Source organism: Eschrichtius robustus, chromosome 6 (genome assembly GCF_028021215.1).
Source record: "Eschrichtius robustus isolate mEscRob2 chromosome 6, mEscRob2.pri, whole genome shotgun sequence".
NCBI lineage: Eukaryota > Metazoa > Chordata > Mammalia > Artiodactyla > Eschrichtiidae > Eschrichtius > Eschrichtius robustus.
In genome coordinates this window covers 17,132,425-17,144,647 of record NC_090829.1, presented here as the reverse complement: position 1 = coordinate 17,144,647, position 12,223 = coordinate 17,132,425, and the positions used below count along the sequence as shown (strand labels likewise).

At 45.8% G+C, this 12,223-nt stretch overlaps 1 protein-coding gene across 1 annotated transcript in view; it reads right to left on the bottom strand.

Annotated features, from left to right (window-relative positions):
- EPHB1 (EPH receptor B1) overlaps nt 1-12,223 on the bottom strand; it is a 285,410-nt gene that overhangs the window by 47,416 nt on the left and 225,771 nt on the right. The window contains exon 11 of the mRNA XM_068545612.1: nt 6,000-6,247. Within this exon, the coding sequence (XP_068401713.1) occupies nt 6,000-6,247 (248 nt within the window). The remainder of the gene's footprint in view (nt 1-5,999; nt 6,248-12,223) is intronic.

Sequence of the window (12,223 nt, the reverse complement as noted above, 5' to 3'; positions counted from 1 at the left end):
AAAATAAGTAAAGAAAAATAAAAGAGCTGTTATAAAAATACACTATTTATTAGGGGAAAATAATCCAACAATTGAAAAGTCTAACAACGGTAGCATGAATTGTTGAAGACTTTGTTCCTCATGCAAGATTGCAAGCCCGAGGGTTGGTTATGCCCCTCGCTCAGTTGAAGGAGTGGAGCAAACTGGCACTCCCTCCACTCCTTCCTGAGCCCCCAACCCCCACCAGAAGGAGGACCCCCAAACACACTGAGTTTGACATACTCCAAGTTCCAAGTTCTCACTCAAACCTTAACCACCTCCCAATCTGCCCAGAATGCTTCCTCTGCAATATTTGCTTCTAACCAACTCCAAAAGAAAGTGCAGAGCTGCTTTTTGGAAACTGATTGGTTTTCAGCACATGGTGCCCATCTGCCAGAGCTGGATGTGCCGTGAGTGATGCAAATCTTGCTCACTAATGAACTTCACTCCACACCTCCCTGAGAAGCTAGCCCAGATTTCCCCAGCACCATCATTTCTCTAAGTAGGTCTCTGGGGATCTGCCTCCCCAGAAAGTTGTCATACGACTTCCGTATATTAGAAAATATATTTCAGCCACATGTCCCAAGGGTCAGATTTTTTCAATTCAGTTTGTTCCTTCTCCTCTGTAAGTGGAGACAACAATGTGGTTAAAAATAAATGTCTCCCTACAGAAGCCCACTTGTAGACAGATGTTGGGGAGGGCACCGGTGCTGGTTGGAAGCAGCTTTGCCAAGAGCAGTGTTGAAAGCTTTTGCAGATTTGTGTCTATGTTTCTACTTTAAGTCATTAAAGACTTCACTGAGCTGCTTCATTTTCTGATTTGTTTGAATGTTTAGATCAGTCATCTTATAGATTCTGGTGTCGACAAACGGCAAAAAGTGATTAAAAGTTCAGGCTTTGGAGCCAGACAGACCATGGTGGGTCCGGGCTCTGTCTCTCACTGGCTGCATGCTCTTGGGCAAGTTATTTAACCTCCAGAGCAGTGATTCCCACATCTGTAAAATAAGAACAGAGTGCCCATTCTTCCTGAGATTTGAGATGCAAGGTTAAATGAGATACTACATGTGGAGGGCTTAGCTCAGTGCCCCATGAATACTAAGACAGCAGCAATGACTGCTGGAATTATCAGCAAGGCCATAATGTCTCACAGATCAGCTCTCCCATGAACCCCAGATGCCTGGTGAGAGAGACGGAGGACACCTTGGACGAGGACTGCAGGTTCCTCCTGGCTTCCTGGGTGTGTGGGGCAGACATCCTAGGATCACTGCCCTCAGAGAGCTTAGTTCACAGGGCATTCTGAGCTCAGCAGTTTGGCATCTGGAATAATCATCCCCACCCTAACTGTAGTAAGAACTAATAATGCAGGCCTGAAATTAGGATCAGTTAATCTACAAACTCTGATTTCTTCCCTTCTTGGCCTTTGAATGGCAAGTCATACTTCATGGAATATGTTTTCACCCTTAACTCCAGTCCTGTGGAGTAGGCAAGGCAGGCAATATTACATTGTTTTCATAGAGAAGATAAAGGAAGTCCAGAAAGTTTAAGTGATCAGCCTTAAATCACTCTGTGTGATTTTGAGTTATAACAAGAATCTAAGTCCAAACAGCAAATTGCTTCTCCATTTACATTTCATCTTTGATCAATTGGTAATGGCTGTCTCAAATGTTGTGTGGAGAAGTCTGTGTATAAGCTTTGTAGGAAGAAGATCTATGATTGATTTATGATGTCTGCCATGGCCATAGAAAGAGAAAGTAGAAATGTGTACCACAAATATGCTACTTTATCTGAATCTTTTATAATTCCTGTCCAGTGCCTTTTCCACTGGAAAATGCTGACTCTACAACACATTTTCTTTAGAATCTGCAGGAGAATCAGATATCATGATAACACAGTCATACCTGTTGCGTCCATAATCTTGGAAACTTAGAGATATAAACATATTAAGATTTTCTGACATGTCCAGCTGTTTTATGTTCACTTCATTGATATAAACTCCCCAAAAAGAACTTTCAGAGATATGAGCATCAGCATACAAAGATAAACAAGACAGAAAAAGAAAAACAGATTTCTTAGAACTTTGGGAAAGGATGTGATTCTGTGCTGAGCACATGGTAAAAACACAGTTTGTAGAGGAAATACAGGCTGGGTGAAGTGATTTAAAGTTTCTTCCTTTCATGAAGTGCTTTCTGCTGAAATTGCTTTTCTGCAAATTCACTGAAGCCACTTGCTGGCCCTTTTATTAGCCAGGAAGGATTTAGGTATTTCAACTTTCATTGACAAACCCACTTCAGGAAATGAAACCCTTATTTGATTTGTTTGAAGAGAATGAATCATAGATTTTTTTTTTTTTCCTTACCTGAAAGAGCCCTTTCAAAATCATCCAGCTCAATGCCTTTAGTTTATAGATTGGGAAATTGAGTTAACGGATTTGCTCAAGGCCACAGGGTGACTCATAGCAGAGCCCAAACCTGGGCCTCAGTCTCAGAACTTGCAACCTGGTATTCTCTTTCTGACAACTGGCTTGCTGTCCTCTAGCTCCAGCCCATGAATGAGCATCCCATGAATGATAAATGTCCCCATTTGACATTGCTCAGTGACTTCCAAGAGTCTTCCAGTCATGACCATCTGTGAATGAACCAGCAGTAACCACAAGGCCAAGCTTTAGCCACAAAGGCCTTATGGAGTAGGTCGACCTTCTTGGCTAAGGCATAAGGCATTGAGGAGGGCTTCAGGGCTTGTGCCTAAGATTATGGAAGAGCTACCAGGTTGAATCCCCTGAATCTGAGTGCCAAGAAGGAAGTATTTAATTATGGATTTGAAGTCTACCTAACCCATGGCACAGACATTTTTTAAAAAATGGATAATTATGAACCTACTGAATGTGTGGTTAAAGAATAATGGTGTTTCCAATCCCTCCAGAATGTGAAGAATTCTGAGTCCTGCAATGAGCGAGGAGCAGTCAGCAGACTGTGAGAAGCCCTTTCCGATGTGCTCCCTGGACCCTCGATGCCCAGAGCCTCTGAGACACCGATCCAGAGCTGGAGTTGTGGTCACTCTCCAAAGCCACCACGTCTGGTGTGAAAGGACCAGTGGGGGATTGGGGAGGAAGCAGGTGCACAAATTGAAGACTAACCCTTTTCCTTTCTTCTCTGAATGGTGATCTTAAAAGTATACTACCTCCTGGAAGATGGACCCTGCAGGACGGAACTGATGACCCACTTTTCAATTTTATCAAGAAGCAAATACATCAATTAATGCTGCTATGCTCCAGGGTTTGGTAGTAAGGCTGAAATTAGATTTATAGATTACCTGCCTCCGTGCCGGGCGGGGAGTCGGACATGCTTCATTTCCCTCAGCTCCCAGCACTGCCTGCTCTGGCCGCTCCCTTCTGGCCATCCTTTCCCCTCTATTCCCCTGTGCTCCTCTCTCGCCCCTAGCTTTTCTCCCATTGCCTGGGCCTCATTGTCATGAAAAATAACTGGCATCCAACCTGCCCCCATGTCCTGCGCCCCCAAAATGGAACAGGTGTATGCAGAGCAGCGGTGCGGGGTTCTGATTTTCCGCAGGCTCCTGAGAATGAATCTTCCTGTTCGCCTGTGCGTCCCAGGGAAGGAGTCTGACCACAGTCTCCAGATCGCGTTGAGAGTCTCTGTGAAGCACAGACAAGTGACTTGCAGGAAATAATTGACTCCTGATAGGTCCGGAGGCTGGTTCCAGAAAATACTTTTCCTTCTAACATTACTTCCTATTCACGTTTATTTGGCTGACACGAGAGGTCTGGCTACAAGGACAAGAGACCGTGTACACTCAGCAAGCTCCATCTCTCCTGCCATGCCCAAACGCTTTTGCTCCAGAAACCGTTCTTCATTCAACTAGCCTCGACCCGGTGCTCAGTGTGCTAGGTACTGGGGTCTCAAAATACAAAGCATAACCCACACCCTCAAGGAGGCTGTACCAGGCAAAGTACGTGTGGCCCATCACCTACATCAGCTGTCCCACACCCCACCAAACAAAAGCCACTACTGCCTAACGACCCAGACGAGGCATAACGTGTGTGCTCCCCCTGCAAAGGTGGCTTCAGTGTGCACACATGCAGCTTCTAGACACGTCCTCAGCTCCCCTTCCACACTGCAGCCCCTAAGCTCTGCTTCTGAGCTTTGGAGCCACCAGGCAGCTGCTGACAGATTACCGAATAGGTCACGCTGACTTTGGCCTATGCACACACAGCTCCACTGTTCTGTGAGCCTACCTGCCCATTCCTGACCTGTCTGGCAAATTCCTCCTTCTCCAATATCAGAGAAATTCTCTCTCTTCCTTGAAGGCTTCCCTGGCTTCCTCGGGAAGGTTTCAGCTCTTCTTTATGTGATACCTCTGTACTTCATGTATGGAAACAAAAAGTATAATCCAGGCAGATGATTGCTGGAAGATTTGGGCACTAAGGTCCTGGGGGTCAGAGGCATCTATGCAGGTTGTATTCTCTAAAATGGATATAACAGGACCTCCCATCCCTTATGTGTAAGAAGGCTGCTGTCCCCCATCAAGATGTGGGGCATGTTTCTTCCCCTTGAATCTGGGTGGATCCATCAGTGTGGTTGAAGGATGCTGTGTGACATTTCAGGCTAGGTTACAAAACTGATACAGCCTCTGCCTTCTACTCTTGGGATGCTTGTTCTTGGGACCCAGCTTGCTGTGAGGAAGCCCTAGTCAGCCAGGTAGAGAGATGCCAGCTGATACCCAGCATCAACCATGGGACAGATGAATGAATGAGGGTTCTGACGATTCCAGGCCTTAGCCCTTGAGCTGCTCCTGCTGACAACACAGGGAACAGAGAGGTCTCCACCGAGACCTGCCCAATTTGCAGATTTGTGAGCAAACCAAATTGCTGTTGGGCTAAGTCACTAAAATCTTGGGGTGATTTGTTCCACAGAATTAGAACAATGTCTCTCTCATCAATATAGACCCAGTTCCCAGCACAGGGCACCTCATGACTGTTTCAATGAGACTATACAAATGGTCCTTTGCTCTTCAGCCATAGCTACTGTTTGGTAGCTTTGGTGACATGAATACCTGGCTACTTAGTATTACTCTGAAGCCCTTGCTCAGAAGGTCCTGCCCCATTCTTTGATGCCACTCCCTGCACCCTCTTGCTCCCAGGCTGCCCAGCTGCCCCTTTGGTCCAAGGCAGGCCTTGCTCCGCGGCCTGTGGTCAGACAGCTTCTACCCTCCAGACATGAGCACCTCGGCCACGCTCACTCACCCCCTCTCTGAATAGCTCTGGGATGCCCCACAGAAGTGAAAATGCTTCCATTGTGGCTGCATGTGGGCATGTTCTGACAACGGTCCTTTACAGACCTCCTGGCCATAGGCTTTCAGGGACCCGCACCTCTGCCGCAGGTGGTTGGGAGCCATAGTTCTCCATCAACTCCAGGAAAGACTTGTGGACGCCTGTGACACACTCTTCCCCTGACCTGTGCAGAAGTGCCTCCTCAGAGGCCGGGATGCCCAGGCGTCAGAAAAGGGCAACCTGTTTTATCTCTGAACTGTGAACTAAGAGAGCTATCTGGGAGGGCGGCTATGCTGGGGAAGAGGCAGAGCTGGCCACTGGCGTCTGCGTGAATCACGCAGGACAGCGTAGCGGCTGGAAGTCTCTTCAGTCTCTTCAATGACACCGATGACCATTCTCCGTCCTCCTCTATATTCACTCTTACTCATCCAGCAAGCACTTATCCAGGCCTGGCTCGATGCCGTCCTCCTGCAGAGGGGTCCACATGCTCTGCTTTGTTCTTTCCTTTCAGCAGCAAATCTGTTAACCTCGCTAACATCTTCAACGCCCACCTGCATTTCATTGGGGATTCCTGAGCGGCAGGTTGTCCTCACACGGACACTTCTCCCCAGCCCACTACGGTCTGCCAGCGTCCAGCAGCGCCAGCATCATCCATGCTTTTGCCCTGAGGAGTAAAGGTGAGCTGAGCTGCTCTTACCCTGAGGAAAGAATCCAAAGCGCCATTCTCCATGAACTCTGTGATGATCATGACCGGCCGACTCTTGGTGACCACGCCTTCCAGGCGAATGATGTTGGGATGGTCGAACTGGCCCATGATGCTCGCCTCGCTCAGAAAGTCTCGTCGCTGCTTCTCCGAGTACCCAGCCTTCAGTGTCTTGATGGCCACGTAGATTTCCCTCTTGCCTGGAAGTTTCAAACGCCCCTTGTACACCTCTCCAAACTCTCCTGCAACAAGAACGCAATTATTACTCACTTTCTTCTGTCTGTGGAACCATGAGGGGAGGCAGCTTGTCAAGAACAATGGTGCTCCAAGTGGAACGGTGATTAAGGTGGCAGAAAGGAAATAGTATCCTCTCATTGTAACTGTGACATCCCAGCACTAAGCAGTTCACGGCAAACACAGAAGGAATACCCAAATATGTTCTTTACCTCGGATCTCAGCTTGGGTAACTAAAGTGAAATTTCAGACTCTATATGGGTTTGTTTTTCCTCAGGTTTGGTTTTTCATTTGTATCCCAGCTGAACAATTGAAATGAAATGGTCAGTTTCACTGTGGCAGAATCATAATTCATTTTTAGCAGAGCCTAGTGTAAGAATGTCCAGGGGCTATGGGATACGTTCAGGTACTTTAGTCCTCTGAATGAGATGTATAGCGTTTATGTTCCTACATTGCCCTGAAAGTGTTTGTGTCTATTGGGTCCCTTGGAAAACAGAAACTGAGGAGTTAGGAAGGTAAGTTAGCAGACACTGTGCAGGATAAAGGGGAGAGAAGTAGGATTGCCAAAGTCCCAGATCATGGTGCAGACCTGACTTTATGAAAAGAATGAGGAAGCAGGAGTGGGCAAGGAGAGGCCCAGATTGCAGTGCAGACCTGGTTGATGCAGACCTGACAGTCTCATCTAACCCAATGAGGAGCTTCAGAATAAAGAGTGACCGTTCCAGAAAGGCCCAGGCCCTAGCATCCCACTGTGCTCAGTCACTGAATGGGGCTGCCAGAAAGAGCTGGGTCCCTGCGAGAAAGCCGAGGCAGATCTTGAAGGCGCTGCAGCAGGAGGCTGGCAGCTACCTGCACTCCTGGCAGCTGAACAGTAAGTGGCTTTTTCAAGCAGACACGAGCTGCACACCTCCACGGGTGCCACAGCATTTAAACATTTTTGCAGTAAAATCACCAAGAGTAAAAACAATTCTGGTGACACTATTTCACAGCTGCTTAAAAAATCTGTTGAATCCCATTCAACGTGCTTTCAAAAGTTATCTTATGATTTAACTTGGTTTTGTAACTTCAGTTCTTTCATGTGAAGCAGTTTAGAATCTACTTGTAAGTGCATCGCAGAAACGGGTGTCAAAGGCCTGATAGGAGAAACATGGCTTTCTGCTGGGAAAACTTTCTTTCTCACTTTCAGCTTCTGGAAGACGATGATGGAGCAAACTGTGAGCAATCAGATACGTTACTGACCGAATTAGAAAAGCAAGTTAACATCTGCGATTTAGTTGGGAGCTTCTTGTATTTTCTGCTGCATAGGTTGGAAGGAAGCTGCATGAAAGGCCTTTGGATGCAAAACTGCTCCAGAGTCTATGGAACTTGTTAGAATCTAAGGCTGGAGTAGAGGTTGGCGTAAGCACCATTAGGAAGATTTCAGCACAGACCTAAGATAGACAGCATGTGTAATACTGGTTTTGACATGAGACCACAACTGTCTGAGGTCAGACCAAGTCTCATTCACGTCCATAGCTTGTACACACCACTGCAGTGTCTGGTACGTGGTAGGTATGTCAATAAAAGTTGGGGTATCTTATTTATTATTATTTGCTTGGCTTTGTTCATTCTTGGGTTACAAACTGCTGGAGGCTCCAAAAGAAGTGGAAGTACCAGTATTTACATTTTTACAAAAGACTGTTTATGGCAGCATCTCCTTCAACAGCCAAACACCATATGACCATAACCAGGGGGATGGCTGGAAAGGGACAGCCATCCTGCAGAATGCTATGAGCTACTGAAAACTAATAGATGAGTGAGATGTATTGGCTTCAAAAATGTCTGCATTACTTTGCTAAGCGAAGCAGAAAAGAAAAGAAAGTTATATTAATAGAATGTGGTCTGTAGAATATGCCCGTAGGGGGGATGGTGTATGCCAAAAAAAAACATTATGGAAAAAATTCATAGCAAATTTATTTTCAACTTCAAATTATTTTAAAAATTGGTTACACTAGAATGGTGGGAATAGGAATGGAGAAGTATGGATTAGTAAACTTTAGTTACTTTTATGTTTAAATTGTTACAATAAGCATTGTCTTTGCAGTTCAAATGAGAAAATTTAAAGAAAAATACTGAATAACAACCACCTGTCATATATGTGTGTGCTTCTCTATGTATATATATTTGTGTAGAGTATGTATATATATGTATATATACATACTTGTGTATATACATGCACATATGTATGTGTCTATATGCATGTGTGCATATATTGTATATATGGATGTGTCTCTATATATTTTTGTATGTATATATATGTGTCTGTGTATAGAGATATATGGAATCCATCTCTCTGACACCTCCACCTAGTAGGTATTCAATAACTATGAGCTGAATGAATACAGATTGCATATTTAATAAGTATACTAATTGAAGAATATCAGTATTTCTTCCTTGTTGTCATACTAATGAGTTCTATTTTCTTTTAGTAAAAAGACATGGTTGAGAGTGAGGGGAAAGTATGCTAATATTTCTTCTGGGGGGAGATAGTGCACCAAAATGTCTTGACTACCTGCTCTGTGCCAGGTACCGTGCTGGGCTCTTTGCATGTCTTAATCCTCACAGCACCTTCATGAGCTGGGTATTATTATGCCCATTTTACTAATAAGGAAACTGAGGCACGAAGAAAACATGCCTCAAACCCCACATGTGTGAGGCAGAGCCAGGGATACTCCCCAGGCCTATCCGTTTTCCTGCCATACCGCCTCTCAGAAGGTGTGTTCGGTTAGCAGTGAAGTCACAACGCAGGGACCACTGTGATCCAACTGTGCAAGTCCTAACCATTCATATGCAGTTACTGTTATAGTGACTCAGTAACCAGGGAACAGCAAACATAGTGCGATTGTGACAAGCTGGGATCTGGGACCCTTTGCTGCAGTACTGCAGTGCTTGCACCTGGACACACCTCTCCTCAAGCAACAAAATACAAAGAAACTGTATAGGACTAAAAATAACTGCATGCATGCGCAGTTTGGGCAAAATTATGGACAAAAGATACAAAGAGACCAAAAAACCCAACTGCCACTTTTGCAGAGCCCGGAGCGAGAGCAAGGAGTCAGGAGCAAAAGCAGGGTACCGCGCGTGCCCCCTGCACACCACACCTCCTAAGGGGTGGGCAAAACACCTAAGCCACCCCTCCGGCCCGACCCCTGCACACACACCATATAAGGAACAAGCTCGCCCCTCCTGAGGGAGCTAGCAAGCAGGGAAACTGTTGTTTGTTCTCACTGCCCTCTGCTGTAGCAGGGGTCGCAGTAAAGCCTTGCCTGAATTTCTTGTCTGGCCTCTAGTCAATTTTTATTGATTGGGGAAGGCCAAGAACCCTGGCTGGTATCAGGACTACCTTACAGACAAATATCATATTCATGGAAAGTTCCTGCCCGGCTAGTCAGATGAGATCAGAATATTTAGGAATCAGAATATTTATCAAGTTCTACACATCAGTCTGGGGAGTGTGTAAAAGTGCCCCAGGTGAATCTGCTATTCCCCACAACATACACATAAACTCCCCAGTTGAGGACTTCTGTTATATACCAGCATTCCCGAAGTTGGCTGCCCACTGCAACCCCCTGGGAAGCTTACAAAGCACCGAGGCCTGGGTCCCACCTCCAGGAATTCTGTTTAGTTGCTCTGGGTGCAGCCTGGGCATGGACATAGTTAAAAGCTGCTCACAGGAGCAGCTACGTAATTTGCAGGGCCTGGCACAAAATGAAAATGCAGGACTCCCTGTTCAAAATTTATTAAGAATTTCAACACTGTGACAGCAGAGCATTAAACTAAGTGTGGGCCCTGCTGAGCATGGGATTCCATGCGACCACACAGGTCCCATGAAGCCAGGCCTAGCTGCCCAGGTGGTTCTGAGGAACAGCCAACGTTGAGAGCCATGGGTCTAAACCACCCAAGCGTATTTCAAACGGATTAGGGAACTGCTAAAGGCCCTGGAGTACCTGGAATTCATCCCTACAACTTTGAATTCATTTGAAAGCAGTGCTTGCCTACAAGCTGCCTTTCACTGCACAGGGCCTGACACATAGTGTGGGCTTTGTAGCTGTGAGTGGAGAGAAAGAAGAGAATGAAGCAAGAAATCAATGAAGGTGTGGCTTTGCAAAGTCGTTATCTGTGTAGAACAGTGTGGGCTACGTACATTCGTTTCCTAATTGACAAATGTCATGTCATTATTTAATCTTTGTGGCTGACTGGTCTTCATGTGCAGTGTTCCTAATACTTTAGCTCTAAATTATATCCTCTGTAGGGGTCTCATCATATAGCTTTTTGAAATTATAAAATAAAAATGTGCTCTCCTGAGAGGATTTTTAGGGCAGTGAAATTACTCTATCTGAAATTAAATGGTGGATACACGTCATTATACATTTGTTCAAATCCATAGAATGTACAACATCAAGAGTGAACCTTCACTATGGACCTTGGGTGATAATGATGTATCAGTGTAGGTTTATCAATCGTAACCCATGTACCACTCTGCCAGGGGATGTTGATAATGGAGGAGGCTATGCATGTGTGGGGCAGGGCGTATATGGGAAATCTCTGTACCTTCCACTCAATTTTGCTGTGAACCTAAAACTGCTCTAAAACATAAAGTCTTTTTAAAAAAGAAAGTGCTCTCCTTGGGTAGGGAGAGATGGGTTCTGTATCGTTACTGCTCTTGGAAATCTGCTCTATAATCACTGGAAAGCAGTGGCTTAAAGGATGGTGATTCTGTAAAAATAGTTCTTTTCCTGTGTCTGACAAAGAAATGACTTCATATTCCCCAAGCCCGGAGGTTTTCAAACCATCAACTGCAAAGGAAGTCACTTAATCCACAGTCCTTACTTGGAGGCTGTGCTCCACCCTGTAATTAAGTGTCCCTCATTGCAGCTGGGGCAAACTCTGGCCAGAAGAAGAAACTCTGGAGGAAGAAGCTTGAGTCTACACCATCCTCCCTTCCTTCTCCACCCGCTGGACTTGGGGCAGGGTGCTTCTCTTGTTCAGCCTCAGCTTTCTCAGCTCTGTTGGATAAAAGGAACTGATCAACTGTGGGGCCTTCCTAACAGGGCGTAAGGTCTCTGAAAAAGTGCTTTGTAAACTACACACTGTTGGAGACACAGGTGGGTAGTGATTTTAAAAAGACAAGCTGGGGTAGAGAGTGGGGTGGGAAGTGAGGGTAGGGTCATGGGGTAAGGAGTGGGGATGGGTAGTGGAAGAGAAAAGGGAGCAAATGTAGGTTTCTGTAGCCTAGCGGGACGTGAAGGAGGCTGATCCAAGACACAGCAGAGCATCTTGCCAGGGGTGCTGGGAAGTCTCCCTGCCAGGTATCTGGGCATGGAGGGTGTCTTCAGGTAAGCTCGGGGCGTTAAAGTCTGGGGGCTCTGGCCCCCTAGCACCGCCACAGACTCCTAGGGAGTGGGAGTCGATGGGCCCTTTCTAGTAGCAAACAGAAAACCAAGACCTTGTGTCACTTGCAATCTGACTGCTGTCACCTGTGATCTTTGACTTCAGGTTCACATACTTTGCTCAGGGAACCATTTTTCATCTTTTTAAGAAAAATTCTTAATGCCTAAAAAATATTTTCAACAAATGAAGCGTTAGTATTATATTTATTTATTTTTATTTTGGCCGCACTGTGAGGCTTGCAGGATCTTAGTTCCCCAACCGGGGATGGAACCCGGCCACGGCAGTAAAAGCACTGAGTCCTAACCACTGGACCACCAGGGAACTCCCCAGCATTATATTTAAAATAGATACTTACAGGAAACGACTGGGTAGTGGTTATGGTTGGTTCTCTCTATACAGCTCGTTGACTGATAGTAATTGCAGCCGACCTAACTTTGGTCTGGCTGTACTGTGATTGGCACACATCTTTGCAGCTGACCTTGGACCCTCTCCTACAGCCGAACAACCTCTTGGCTAGGAGTGGCACTAAACTAGCTCCAGCTTCGTGCCAGGTT